The sequence below is a fragment of the Liolophura sinensis genome, chromosome 10, assembly GCF_032854445.1.
Source record: "Liolophura sinensis isolate JHLJ2023 chromosome 10, CUHK_Ljap_v2, whole genome shotgun sequence".
Taxonomy (NCBI): domain Eukaryota; kingdom Metazoa; phylum Mollusca; class Polyplacophora; order Chitonida; family Chitonidae; genus Liolophura; species Liolophura sinensis.
In genome coordinates, this window is record NC_088304.1 from 27,756,327 (window position 1) to 27,772,089 (window position 15,763).

Here is a 15,763-nt window from a genome sequence, read left to right on the forward strand (position 1 = left end):
ACAGTATGCTAAACGTCACTTGTCTATAATTACTTGCATGGTGAGCTGTCTTCAAATTTAATTAACATTAACATAAAAACATAGCATAGGGATCAGCGAGATCAGAGAAGAAGAGATAACTGTAGACGATGATATCACGAGATCGTCGAATATTACTTTGTAAGTTTGACGTTGCTTTGTTCGAGCAGGTTATTATCTTAATGTAACCCATCAGGTTTTGTGAGATAATGCGACCGTGTATTGATCAGCGAAAACACAGAATCGCCTCCGATATAAGAAATGTTTATACTATAGCCATTCGAAGATTTCGACTAATGGACGATCGGTTTCTGTTCAGTTTTTGAAAGTGCGAATTCCATCGAAAATTGACATTAGGAAGTGCTTAGCGTCACTATGTAATATATTTTATATATTAAAAAATAAGTGAAATGTGAATTCGAGCTAAAGTTATGCCCGGCAGAGTTAATTATGAATATTAAGTAGCCCACAATGGTGGCCCGGACCGAAGAACCCACCTTGATTATAGAAAGCCAGCTGTTGGACACTCTGCTGGCTGCATAGAGAAGAGAACAGAAGAAATGTCGTCACTTCTCAGGTCCATGGAAAAGCTTACTCTGTCACACGGCACCATGATTGATCATCAACGTATTGAAATGACATAATAAACGATTTTTTTTGGTTATTTAACTTTTCGCAAATATATCTTTAAACATTGTTCTGGTCACAATCATAGATAACTGGGTTAAATACAGACGTTTTAGTCTTATGACAAAAACTGATATAGAACACCAGGGTAGAGAACTTTGAAAATGAAACGCCAGTTATATGCATACAAATGGAGCCATTTGTTATGCGCAGCTGTTACCTTTTTCACATATAGGTACAGACAACAGGACTACAGAATATGAACAGAGAAAGAAAGTAAATAAAACCGATACTCTCATATATATGCTGATCTTCCGTCTCCCGGAGTATTTCGTGTTATTTGGCCTCATCTTCGGACATTTGTCTGTATGTGCCCCCATTAGCCTTTCCTTCCTGTATTGATTTTTTGCCTGTCTCCTCTGAAATCAGTTTACGGTACATGTTTTAAATATATATTTGAATGACTGAATAAATGAATACGTTAGCCCTTCACTGGCAGTATATATCAGCTATATAGTGGCGTGAAGTCTGTTCGACACATCGTTTGTTTATTTGATTGGTGTTTTACGCCGTACTCAAGAATATTTCCCTTATACGACGGCGGCCAGCATTTTGGTGCATCAGAGGAAACCGGCCAAAGCATCCCCAGATTGCTGTCAGACCTTCGTACAGCCGGAGGAAAAGCCAGCATAAGCTGAACTTAAACCGACCGCATTGGCAGGTCAATGCGCCGCGCTGGGTGCTAATCCCTACGGCCACGGAAGCCACGGAACTAATTAGGTGGATAATAATATTAATTATTATTATTATTTAATTTGTATTTATCTGATTGTTTCGTTGATACTCAAAGCTGCATTGAAGAATTCATCACTTTTACAACACTGTTCTGTTTTATGTATGTGATGAAAAGTAATCCGGATGTACCCTCCGGACGAAGCCACCGTAGTACGCCAGATATAGCTAACAAACAACCTGATACAAAGCCGCAGCCAAAGCGGTAAGACAAAAGCCCATGCAGGCCATGGTCTGACCGTGTATGTAATGAGGGCGAACTTTTGTCCTACCTAGAGTTATTGTTCCCACGGAATTTTTCAAGTTTTTCAGCTACCCATTCATTTTTGCGTGTGTCATACATGTATCTATCATATATTGGATTTGATCGGAAAGAAGCCGTTTGTCAAGGATTTTTTTTTTAAAAAATAGATTGGATTTAAAACCTGAAACTGAGCACACATGTGACGGGCCTAGAACAAGCGGGTGGAAATGATGTTTGCATGACGCAAGAAGTGTTGGTTTAATCCCAACCTTGGAGATGAAACTGCCGATTGCCCAATAGTTCTCCGAAAGTTGTTGTGAATTAAGAACCAAAGGCGCTTGCGTATGAGGGCGGTTCAAGTGGTCTTGCATAGGGTTAATTTGTTAGGGGTCACTCGCCTTTCACCAATACAGCATAGTCTTTGTGTTCGTTGTGTAAAGAAAGGTCTGCATAGATACGACTTTGATTTGCGTTTCACGTCGTACTCAAAAATATTTTACGGCGGCCACCAATATGATGGAAGGAAACCGGACAGAGGACAGGAGAAACTCATGACCATCCGCAGGATGAGAAAAATCTGTGTATTACAAATGGAAAAACTTCTCAGTTACTTGCCCAAGGCATGTGGTTTACTCTGAACTTTTCGTCTTAAAACTATCAGCATTCGAACAAGTGGACTATACTGTTGAGTACGATGTTAAACAACAATGAAACAAATAAATAAATAAATGTAAGCGCATTCGTATCACGTACCATCATGATTAAAGGCATGGTTTGTTGACGATTCCATTTCCAAAGCGTCGAGGACGTCATCTGTGGTTAGTTCGTCCTCTTTCAGTGGTTCCCACTGTACCCCAACTATCAGCTGATATAGGACTGTGGCCAGGAGGGACCCTATAGTTGTGGCAACTGGGGACACCCAGAACCAGTAATTCTTGTACCTGATGACACGGAAGTGGGCACTTGGTTAAAAGAAGACAAATGGACTACATGGATTTCTATCCATTAACCGTGCATGGCAGAAATGTTGCCGATGCGGCGTTATCGCCAAACCCAGGGAGGGAAATATGACACAAAAGACTACAGCACAGAGAGAGAAAAACCAGAGCAATGATGACCATGCGTTAATTGGCAAATGGTCAGACGTATTTACTGCTGAAATCCGGCCCCTTGTCAATTAACCTCTGTCATGTTCCATAAACACTAGAAAGATCAGTGAATAACATAACATCTCCGTCTATTAATGGCTAATATTAATGATAAAATAATTGAAATCCTACCAGTGTTACGTAAAAAAAATTTGGGGAGGGGAAGGCAAATACTATATGCAGAATTTTCAATATTAACTTCATCATGATATATATATATATATATATATATATATATATATATATATATATATATATATATATATATATATATATATATATATATATATATATATATTAATTTGATTGGTGTATTACGCCGTACTCAAGAATAGTTCACTTATGATACCACAGCGGCCAGCAATATGGTGGAAGGAAACCGGGTAGAGCCCGGGGGAAACCCACGACTATCCGCAGGTTTGTGACAGACCTTCCCACGAATATGTACGGCCGGAGAGGACGGCAGCATGGACTGGACTTGAACTCACAGCGACCGCAGTGGTGACTGGCTCCTGGGTCATTAATCACCTTGGCCCCCGACCCAATGGTATGGCCGACATTCTGTCAATGAAGCTTGTAGACGTATTTGTCAATGACTTTATTGATCAGGTAAGCCACATTTCACAGTAACCACATTTCACAGTAACCACATTTCAAAGAAACCACATTTCACAGTACCCACATTTCAAAGTAACCACATTTCAATTAAGAGTATTAAACAGACTGAAAGTGAAACCCTTCCTAAAACACCATCATTTGCCTTTTTTAAATTCGGCTTTGACAATAGTGTTTCAGTCATATCACTGGAAAGCATCTTTATGGTATGTCGGTTTCTGTGGCGATATACAGTTGTGTAATGCTTCGTAACAACGGTGTGACACAGAAGTGCAAGATGAGAGTGACCGTATTGGACGATGTGGTATAAGAAGTCAGTTTAGGTTGAAACCGACGTTCAACGCCCAAGCAAAATTCGCGAGTAAAATATCATAGGGCACAAACACGCATCTAACGGTCAGGCGGCCGGGAATATTGGCACAAGTTTTCATAAGAGGAGTATTGCAAGACTTGCTCCCTCTGTTTTTTTTTTCTTGCGCCCACACAGTAATTTTCAATCTCTAAATTAAACGTTCCAAGAGAATGTAAAGCTCTGCAACGCCGACGACATACATATAGGCCCTACATTGTTATTGTAGTTACCTGCACGTAACGCCACGAGGGCTACGCGTATGCGCACCCATCAAAGAAACCAGCTTTGCTGTGTCCCTTTGACGTGCTTACTCTGTCAGTGATTGTCTTCTAAATACTCACGAGAAAGCTTCCGTTCCGTATCCAGCTGCTAACATCATAAACCGTGGTGCGAAGTCTTTCGTGGAGTTGATTGGGCAGGCTGTGTTTTTGGAGAATCCAGTGCAGATGGAGAAAACGCTCAACCCGATAGGGATTGGGGAGAGTCCAAGGGAGGGCGCCATATTCCTCTGGTCGAGAATGGCCAGGGTACAGAGAACCAGCAGCCCATGAGCTATCATCTGTAAGCACCGGAAACCAGTTTGACTTTTGACTCCATAAAAAAACAGCATATGATTTTGAACGACAGATTTTACCTATAGGCCTACCAGTATTATACCTTTAATAAGACAGATGATGATTTTCATATCTCATCAGTTTCTAATAATGTATAAGAACGTCGTCATTTTAACGAATTTCTAAAAAGAACCAGTTTTAAATCTCTTTGGTCCAGTGAGTCAAACAAAGTAAACAGAATGAATTTCGATTAAAGACAAATGTCAAACCTTGAATTTGGAAAGCTGTTACAATGATTCTTGGAGGTAGGTATTAAAATATCATGATTATAAAAAGATATAAAATATAAAACAATCAGTCTCTATTTGATTTTTATGAAGGATCGTCAAAAGATTGCAATTAAGTTCAGGTATTTAAATTTTCGTATGAAAGATTTTATTTATTGATTAATTAATTTTTACAGCCATTTCACATTATTTTCACTGAAGAATATTTCACTGACACAATGTTGCTCAGTGTGAAATATTCTTGGCTTTTCTGAGAAATGACATTTCACTAGTGAAGTGAGCTCAGCTCGTATACCTTATTTGTTGAATCTTCAATTTTATGTGTCGCAAGCTGAACTGTCATTAGTGTGAAATGAACCAAAACATTATAACATTTTATATCAGACACACAAATGAACGGCGTCAAATCACATCTATTCCTTTCTCTGACAGTACAAGGTTTGAACTTAAACCCACCACTTCCAGAAACCCCGCTCCTGTTGTAAGGTTTGGATTTGATGGGAAAGATGAGAAAATAATTCCGGTGCTATTGATCAGCCTATCCCCTCCGTCGAGAAAGTCGATGTCATCTGGAATAAAACCAAGTAATATTTATTTATTTACTGGTGAATTGATTGGTTGATTCGATTGTTGGATAATGTCATATTCAAGAATCTTTTCAGGGGAGTGGTCGAATATTAACCCACAGGGGATTTGCCGAGGATTAAACCACAGGGGATCGGCTTACCAGTGCCATCGACTGCTTATTGTCACCAAAGACTACACGAACAGTGGAATTGGGCAAAAGTAAAATTCTCTGTCGAAGGCCAGGATTGGACCACCATCTCGTGTGCCAGCGGTGGCCTATTTTACACCACTGAGCCACAACGCATACCCACCAAACTAGTTGTAGGTTGCTTAATAGATTGTAGTTTCACTAAGGAAATTTTCTTTAAATACGGTGCTCACAGTATGTAAAGAAAGCATTACCGCTTCTATATATATTGTGACTGTGGCTGTGATTATAGACCTAATCTCACAAAAATGTATATGTCTTCATTTGGCAAATAAATCATAAAAGGAAAGAAGACACTAAGGTGAAGTATACGTCTTTTGAAACGTCATTACACACCGCCTACAAAAATAGTTCAGTTTATTTTATTTGAATTCTTCAACCTAGTAAAATGCGTTTGAAACATTTGATTCTTTTCATCACATAACTGGGCCAGTGACGTCACATCAGGTTTTTGCAGCTCAACACAACGAGACAGCCAGATTTCAATATTGAAGATGCATATATATGCATGAAAATATGCGTCCGATGGACTTTGAAACGAATTATTTCACACAAAAGTTTGGATGTGGCGTCACTGATCCACTTTGGGTCACTACAGACCACCTGAGGTTTTTAACCATTTTACTCCGTTGCAAAAAATCTTTTAAAAAAGCAGAAATCGAGCTATATTTGAGGACAGCTCTAATGGTCGTGTATCTGAGATATACTTCATTTTAATGTTTTCTTTTTGTTCAACTGATGTGGCAGTTTTGGCGCTAAAAGTTCAAACTGAGAGCATATATTTGTCTTAGCATAAACACTATTACATGCTCCTGATTGTTAATCCACCGTTAAGCACTTAAATTATACATTCCAAAACAGACGTGGATATTTATGATTATACTGTTTATATCACGTGGTAGAGGACGAGAGTTGACGACATTGACGTCTCTCTCTTTTTCACAAAGAACTTCTGAGAAGGGCCTCAAAAATAAACAATGGCCAGCAACATGCACTTCACAACTGTCAATTCTAAATAGTAACTTTTTTATAAGTCAGAACAACTTTTGAGCAATCGATCTCAGAGTCAGCAACTTGATTTATGAGGCTCTACAAAGGTTTCTTTGAGAAAAGAAGGAATTAAAAAAATTAATATTTTTACGAAATGAATAGACACTTGGGTCTAGGTCAAAGCCATTTAAAGCGTTACTTTTGATATTTATTCTTTGTGTTTGTGTTTTAAGTAAAATAATTGTACAGATGATTTTTGTATTTGTGTATGCATTGCATCGGTATTTTGGTCATTTTTAAAAATAACTTTCTGTTTTTAATAATGTTTGAAGTCATGCAGGAGAATTTTAATTCCTCTCGATAAAAAAAAAACCCCGCAGAGACCGCTGGTTTCGAACCCTTGTTGGGCAAGGATCTGACTGTCGGAGACAGCCAGTTCTTTGATCATCTGAGCCAGCATCACTTTTCTACTGCGCTTTACAACTGCCATTCACTGTTATGTTATTGCCTTGGTATGGGTGGGGGAAGGTGTGACAGTTTACTAAAATTGAAAAACAAAGTGAACACAGAAAGATGATGTACAATATGCCCCCTACCATGATATACAGCGTAGACCGTTGAAGCCGCCAGGAAAGCCCCAACAAAGTAACACATAAGGTAGACCGGGTATTTTTTCCATTCAAGATAACCCGTCAAACACATAGACAGCGCAATGCCCGGGTTTACAAAAGCCCCTACAAGAAACAGTACATAAGAGTAGCATTGAGTGAAAAACAGGAATTTCAAGTTGAACATAATCGTTTTATAATAATTAAGGTAGTGCAAGGTTAGTTTGTAATTAAATATTCATTTGGTTTTGTTGAGTGAAAAGATGGATTACCCAGATGAAAAACATGCATGACCTTCACTTCGGGATGCGGCCGTGCATGACATCTGAATTCATTACGCGCTCTAATTGCGGCGACATCTTACGGCGTGTCCTTAAATCCTACCGTTAGAGCGTATATGGCATCACTTGGGGATGTGTTATCGTCCGAGACAGGGAGGATCATTCAGTCTGTTTCAGAAATTCAGAAATATGTTTGTTTTTCGCTTGTATTTTTTGTTTTCAAATAAATATGTGTAAAATAAGGGGGGAACAGAGATGACGGAAACTCAACACGTTCCAGTAGGATTTTCTTAGAACTGTCAAGATAAAACACCAATTTACGTTTTAAAAATTGATAAACAAATATCATGTTTATAGACTAACGTGAAAGAAAATTCTGGATAGTTTGGTAGTAAAGATGTTTACATGTAGGTCAGACACTGACAAATAAACAAATATACAATGTTTAAAGGAGGGGTTCTTAACAATAATGTTTTGCAATTAGACACGCACGTGACTGAATACGTAAGCTAAAAAAAACTTTTGTACAAATTTTGGATATGTTTTCTCGTTTTGAAGATATTAACAAAAGAATATCAAAGTTTCCACAATTTTTGAAAGTTCTAATTTTAAATGATCGCTCAGAAAAATCTAGGAAGAATAATAAACTCTAACTCTGACTCTTTTTTTTAATTATTTGAAATAGACAACTATGCACTTGTACAATAGGTTTTGAAAATGTTCAAAACTCAAATGTTCGAAATGTTAAAAAAAAATTACCTTACCAATTTTCTCTTTTTTTTTTTACTATTACACAGGTTAGATAAATTTTTAAAGTCTTTATGACAGAAGCAGTCTTTCAGTTTCAGATTACACATGTACATTTTACTATTCCCTTAATATTTTGGGCCACACAGAGCACAATGCGAAAATTTTGCTTAAAAGTGTTTTAGAATCTTTAATGCGAAAATGACTTTTCAGACAACTTTTGTTAAGTGTGAAATCGGCGACCACCTCTTGTTATATTGGAAGTTCAAAACATTTAAGGCATAAAAGTGCTTTAAAAGCAGGATGTGATGCATGCCTGATAAATTTGTCCTGCTACAATTTAGTCTTTGCCTCTAACAGTTTTATTAAGCAAAAATTTCAATCTTCATTTTAGTATATTAATAAAAAACTATCAAAATTCATATTTAACACACGGTTGTGTATGAATGTAAATATGTATTCCCATATAAAACTAGACACGCATGACTTCCTCACTGGGTGCATATTAATGCACAAATACGTGGGACTTCCATTATCACGCCATGAGTGCATGGTCCTAAATAACCCACTGTACAAAAATTCATTTCAAGTGTTTTTAACCTTAAAAAAAGAGACAAAGTATTAACGGAGAGGTCAAAACAGACGTCATTTTCAAGTCTGGCTTACACATGAGTGAGCATTTCAATTTGCATTCTTCAGACAGGTGAATATTTGTTAGTAAACATGTCTTAAAGCTGAGCTTCGCACCACCAGGCGGACTTTTTCTCGTTGATCGTCCGTTATTAGATTATGTCATGTGGCCAAGTAAACCATGTACAAAACAACATTTCACAGTTCAACACAATTCCCTGTTGTCTGATCGGTCAGCTCGATCTCCGAAATTCGTGGAGTGAACACACTACGCGGACCGAGGTTAATCTTCGGCGTATTTTTTCGCTGCATCTGACCCTTTTAGGAGGGGACACACTAGGCAGAATTTTTCTGTTGTACAGACGAATTTAATCTCCCGCGAATTACGCTTACGATATTCGCAGCATGGTTGCAGACACACTAGGCGGATTTTTCCATCGATCGTTGCCAGTAGGTTATGTCATGTGACATAGTTAACCATGTGACACGAACAAAAATTTCACAGTTCAACACAATTCCGTGTATTGATTAATCAGCTCGATCATCTCGACCACCGAAATTCACGCGAGCGGACACAGTACGCAGAAAGAGTGACACAGTACGCAGAAAGAGTGAACTCGCCGGCGCATTTTTTGGCTAGTATCTGACATGTTCGATACGAGCGTACTTTCCGGCGGACAAGATCGTCTGCAGAATACACCGTCGATTGGTGCGGACCACCAATTTTTGTTTTTTGTTTGTTTGTTTTTTTGTTAGAAGTACGCCTGTACCAACAAAAAAAAATCCGCCTAGTGTGTCCCCCATCTAACTGAGGTAAATTGACAAGAGCCTGTATTTCACCAGTTTACATGTGACCATTTGCTAGCTATCACAGGCACTGTGATATGTAGCCTTACTCTGGTGTTTCTCTCTGCGCTGTCATGTTCGTTTACTTTACTTGTTGGGGTTTGCACGCCAGCGCGGCACAATGATCCAAGAGCCTATCCACCAATGAGTTGTCAGTTCAAGTCTAGCTCATGCTCGGTTCCTCTCCGGTGAAAAGTCTGCCAGCAACCGTTGGATGATCGCAGGTTTCCCCCTGTGCTCTGCCCGGTTTCCACCCACCATAATGCTGGCCGCCGTTGTATGAGTGAATGATCTTGAGTACCGCGTAAAACATCAATCAAATAAATAAGTAAAATAAATATATTACTGGTTGCATGTCTTTCCTTTTTAACCCACCGGGCTGACATATACTCTGTGCCGGAATTTATTGACGGATTCTCCTGAACTGAGATAAACCATGATTACAGTCAAATTGCCATGACTGAATACACCAGTTGCTCATTCCAGGCACAACAGCCCGTCGTAGAATTGCACTGTTCAGACAAGAGAACAGCAAAAAACATGCATGGACTCGGATGCATTCGTCCAACTGCGGGCTGATCATATCTATATTCGATTTCAAGGCAATGGAGGAGAGCGTTCATTCCAACTGCAACTATAATGGATGCACTTGTCATATAACACAAAATATAGCCTCCAGTATTTGGCAATTTTGTAGCCAGCTGATATATAGAGAGTTGGGTTACATAACTCTTTGACATACCTGACGCATTCCCACCGACGTAGATGGCCATAGTGAGTGCGATGCTTACACTAAGGTTGATGACCATTCCCGTGGAGGCGTTCACACCGGTCAGCACCTCTTGAGCCACCACGGCAATAGCAAACAGCTGCGAAGAAAAGACAATCGGATAATCACTCATTCGAAACCAACACAGTCAATTATGTCTTTTATTTATGGACCTAATTTATTAATGTATATATTTATTTATGTCATCGTTGTTTAAACGCAATGCTCGATAATATTACATTTATATGCATGTAGGATTGAGATCAGTTTTAGGGATGGAAAAAATCGGCTTAAACCATCGACATTTGGCAAGCTACTCACAAACTTTCTCGCGTGTGACGTATATACATGTTCACCCATATATTTTACAGGAAAACGGGTCTTAATGAATCGTAGACTGCACAGGCGGCGAGATGACCGTCGACCACTTATAGTGTCGTCCAATCCTCACGAATACTGAGAGCTTAGGTATCATTACAACCTGTAGAATGACGGATTCTTATTGTATGTAATTTTGTAATTTTGTTACTGGTACATGCATATATGTAATTATTGTTCCTATCGAGACAATAAATTGTATTTTTTATTTCACTGACACAAGTATCTGTAATTATACACTCCTCAACGAAGATAAGGGGCATATACTGGAATCACCCTGTGTGTTAGCCTGTATGTCGCTTTCTCTTCTTGTTTGTCTGTAGACACGACTTTGTCCATACATTTCCTCTAAAAATACTGCGGTGATTTCGATGAAACTTACCATACACCTTACCTATCATCTGAACTTGTGCATGCTTAAGTTTAGTGGCAATCGGGCAGATACATATATAGCTACCCCCCTTTAGGATTTGCGCATTCAGATTTTGTCCATGCATCTCTTCCCAAATTACGGTGCAAATTTTGATGCCACTTACCGTACTAGGTGTTAGATTGTACTGCTACTGCAGCTGATTATTCTGTTAGAAATAAAATACATACCCGCTTAATTCAACATAAATAATGTGGTAGGCTAACAAGATACGATGTTAAATATGACGCAGTTGTATGTGACATTCTATCATCACTCAAACAACAGATTTTTTGTTGAAATTTTGCTGAGTTTTTTATGCGCTAAAATGCATTCAGGCACCTGACTGTATTTTTTTTAATCTAATGGTTAGCCTGTGACACAAGATGAGATATTGTATATCCTAGGTCGGGCTTTATAAAGACTATTACCGGTCTCTAGGGTATCTGACGTCACATGATTTTTTCCACTCAAAACACAGTTCTTATAATGTAGTAATATCTCTTAATACCCTCAAGTAAAACATCACTTGAAGAATGTTAAAAAAAAACCTTCGCCTGTAGGTGAATAAAGGGAAAACGGTTTTATTACACGTAGTATATCATCCATATTTGCTATAACTTGTAATATATCGTCCATAATTGTTATTACACGTAGTATATGACCGATAATTGTTATTACACGTACTATATGGTTCATAAAGGTTTATACACGTAGTGTATGGTTCATAATTGTTATTACACATAGTATATAGTTTATAATTGTCATTACACGTAGTATATAGTCCTTAATTGTTATTACACAGTTAATTAACACATTTGTATGCATTTAATTCAATTTTAAAAAGTTTATTGAAACTTTAAAGTTTGCTGGGCTAAAATGCTCTTAGATATAGCTATAGGTGATAATTACGTTTTGAATTGTCGTTAACTTCATTTAAACAATGCGTAAAATGTACAGTATACGATACACAAAGCCAAGTTAAGCAATATTATCGCTTTTTGAGACTGTCCTTTCTGGGTACATATATATACTGCATAGACATGATTCAATCTATAGTCTATATCCATATTGATAGTTCATGCAAACAATCCTTGTTTACTCTATTCGTGTACATTACATATATTTTAGCTAAGAGTAACGTGTGTAGGAATTTGTAAGAACCACAATTTAACCGTCACAGTCTGTCGTATCCGTCTGTCTGTCTGTTGTTTCTGTCTGTTGTATCTGCCTGTCTGTTGTATCAGTCTCTGTCTGTCAGTCTGTTGTATCTGTCTATCTGTCTGTTGTATCCGTCTGTCTATCTGTCTGTCTATCTCTCTGTCTATCTGTCTGTCTGTCTGTTGTATCTATCTGTCAGTCTGTTGTATCTGTTTGTCTATCTATCTGTCTGTTGTTTCTGTCTGTTGTATCTGTCTGTCTGATGTATCTGTTTGTCTGTCTGCTCTGTCTTTCTGTCTATTGCATCTGTCTGTCTGTTGTATGTGTCTGTCTTTCTGTCATTCTGTTGTATCTGTCTGCCTTTCAGTCTATTGTATCTGTCTGTCTGTTGTATCTGTCTGTCTGTCTGTCTCTCTGTTGTTTCTGTCTGTTGTATCTGTTTGTCTAATGTATCTGTCTGTCTGTCTCCTCTGTATGTCAGTCTATTGTATCTGTCTGTCTGTTGTATCTGCCTGTCTGTCAGTCTGTTGTATGTGTCTGTCTGTTGTGTCTTTCTGTCCGTCTGTATTTGTCTATCTGCCTCTCTGTGTGTCTGATAGTCTGTTGTGTCTGTTTGTTGTATTTGTCTGTCTGTTGTATCTGTCTGTCTGTCTCTCCGCCTCTCTGTCAGTCTGTTGTATCTGTCTGTCTGTCAGTCTGTCAGACTGTTGTATCTATCTGTCTGTCAGTCTGTTGTATCTGTCTGTCAGTCAGTCTGTCTATCTCTCTGCAACTTTTATGGAATTTATGTATTTTGCGTACATCGTTACAGAGAATTTATTCACCATTGCTTGATTGGGTACAAATCCATATTTTTGTGTTATTTGTAACAATGGCTGTATAACAGGTTAATATCCCTTTGTAGGAGCTCACACTGTGATCAACAGTGGACACGCTGTATACATATAGAAACTTGTACTTTTATATTTTGACGTTTGTAGGTTGAGCTTTCTAGACTTTGGATATATTTCAAAATTACAGTGTGTAGACCGCCATGCGGATCTCTTAAACAAAAAATTAAACTTACCACAAATATGTAGGTGGCGAATATCTCTGAAATGATGTCTCTGATCCAAGGATTCGGAATCCTCAGCCTGGGTGAGGTCAGAGTGAAAGTCTTCATGCTGACGAGTTACCAATGAAGAATAAACCAGTCTGAAATGAACCATAAAGTTAGAGGTGTTATTGGTCAAGATAAATGTATCCACAGTATATCTGAGTATTAATGAAGTGGTCATTGTGAAGAGGTGTTTAAGACAGAGATGGGGAATGTGAGGACTATACTTGAAGAAAAAATTAAGTCAAGGCCAGTCCTGAAATCTATATCAAAAACATGTTTACATCTTTTAATTATTGAGTTCATTGCCTACAACTACTAGTATTTTTTTATTTCGTTCCTGTTAGATTTTTGTATGAATCAATTCACATTACATAATTCTCTTCATTGAGAATAAAATTTTACCAGTATCAAGTGGTGGAGGTATTTGTAAACCCAGACTGTCTGTTGCCCAACCATACAAACTTGGTTCATTATGTTCAAATTAAAATTCAAATTCTGTAATGGATCTGGCGAGTTTTCAGGTCCAGTTAGTGGTCAGTGGTATATTTCAGGACAATTATGTAATGGTTGTTCTATCGTTAAACATAATGAACTGACCAACCTCCTTAATAGATTTAAAAGATAAGTGAGCTGATCGGTGAGGTTAAAGAAACAGATGTACGTAACGTTGACCAATTGACGTTATATGTAGTTTAACTAAAGTAAGCCTTTCAGTTTAAAGTAAAAGAAAGCTAAACTGTGAAATAACGTTCATCAAACAAACAACTGAAAACTGTAGGTAAAAATATTTTAATTTATTTTTTCAGATATTTTAAAGAGTTTTGAAAGGCATTCAAATATTTGAATACTGTGGGGGGGGGCTTTATGTGCCATGCTGAGGGTATTTAGGAACTGTGACGTCACAGCACTTTTTTTCCTGGTCATAAGGATAGTATGGTTCATAAAGCCCACCTTAGAATTCAAAACGTTTGATCGCCTTTAAAGTCTTTTCACAAAAATCTACAAAAAAAATGAAAGTTTATTTATGCATAGTTTTATGTGGTCTATTTAGGATGCCTATTTCAATTTTTAGGGGTCTTTTCCTTTAACATTGCTGGGACTATAAGTTATAATAGGCTCAGTAGATTCAGAATGTTTATATAGTGTCGAAAAAGCTCAGGTGTCAGTGCGGAAAGGAGTACCGCGAGTTTGCTATGGATTTGCTCCAGATTGCGCCATTATGTGGCTATATGACAATGTGTGATATCTATAGGACAGGTCGTTTGTGTGGTAAAACTCGGCTGTTTTGACGAATGTATAGCAATTGCCTGGAGCTGTCTGAGGCCAACTAAACATGCTCTGCAGTATCTCAGAAAACAATTGTTTTCAACAGCCTTCAATGCCGCTCTCATGGTCATGCTAACTACTAAGCTACAAGCTCGACATCGAAACAACTGTGCAAATATTATAGGCTTTAATTATTAAGGGTACATTTCTAGTTTTGTATCATTTTTACTTTTTTACAAAGTATAACTCAAATACTTTGACATTTTCATAAAATTTTCATATTTATAAAAATATGTTTACTAACTAATAAGATGTGTTTATTATATAAATCATATGTCAGATATTAAAATAATACTATGGTGGATAAGCATGACTTTTTGTTTATCTTACATGTAGAAAAACGATAAACATGTAAAGGTGTTTATTATAATAAACACGTCACACTTTTTGTGTACAGCAAAACCTCCTTTGACCGTTAATATCAATATTTTCTTAGTTAAAATTGATGGACTGATTGACCACTTATTCATTCCATATAGCACATTTCAAACTCTCCAGGCGGAAATAAAATCTAAAGAGACGATATGTTCTATCTCTTATACAGGATTATAATACATATTTTAATTAAATGACGGTGGTCAAATTTATATAAGTTGTAAATGAACAACACATATGCATGCATTACAAGTGTAAAATAAAGAAAAAATCTGCATACATCAGATTAGGACAGGTCAGTGAAAGTAAAGTTACACCTTAGTTTGCATTAGCATGAACTAGATTCGGTTTGAGCGAGTGGTTGGGGTTTAGCTTCGTAAAATGTAGACCGATAGGGTTAACAGTAGTTTATTTCATTCGTAAAACCCTCTTTTGTGAGGATTTACATAGTTGTACAAAACATGACTATTGTAATTATGATTTTGGGGTGGTTAATTATGAATTTTTTTTATCCCAGATTAAAATTTTTTATCATATTAGAGATAAAATTATTTATTTGTGTTATGTTTTCTGCATGAACATTGGTTCAGTATATTTTAGTCTATGACAAAAATGTCGTGTATTTTAAAGCATAATAGACTACAGCAGGGATAATAAAATCTCTTAATTTACATAAGTTAGGGATGTATTCCCGGGGTAGTGTGTTATTAAATATAAGAACCCCAAAGTAAA

The 15,763-nt window shown here is 37.4% G+C and overlaps 1 protein-coding gene across 1 annotated transcript; it reads right to left on the reverse strand.

The window, feature by feature from the left end:
• Window positions 1-981: 981 nt before the first annotated feature.
• LOC135477067 (aquaporin-10-like) lies at window positions 982-13,421 on the reverse strand. Its single transcript, XM_064757220.1, has 7 exons — window positions 13,298-13,421; window positions 10,257-10,383; window positions 6,999-7,136; window positions 5,094-5,206; window positions 4,138-4,355; window positions 2,435-2,622; window positions 982-1,064 (listed from the first exon to the last, which is right to left on the reverse strand). The coding sequence occupies exons 1-7, from the start codon at window positions 13,391-13,393 to the stop codon at window positions 982-984; spliced, it is 963 nt and encodes a 320-aa protein (XP_064613290.1). The 5' UTR covers window positions 13,394-13,421.
• Between the last annotated feature and the right edge of the window lie 2,342 nt (window positions 13,422-15,763).

Coding starts and splice junctions, on each gene's coding strand:
- LOC135477067 (XM_064757220.1), bottom strand. CDS start 13,393: ATGAAGACTTTCACTCTGACCTCACCCAGGCTGAGGATTCCGAATCCT. Junction 5,207..6,998: donor GGTCTACGCTGTATATCATG/GTAGGGGGCATA, acceptor GTTTTATTCCAG/ATGACATCGACTTTCTCGAC. Junction 2,623..4,137: donor TACGGAACGGAAGCTTTCTC/GTGAGTATTTAG, acceptor CCGTGTCATCAG/GTACAAGAATTACTGGTTCT.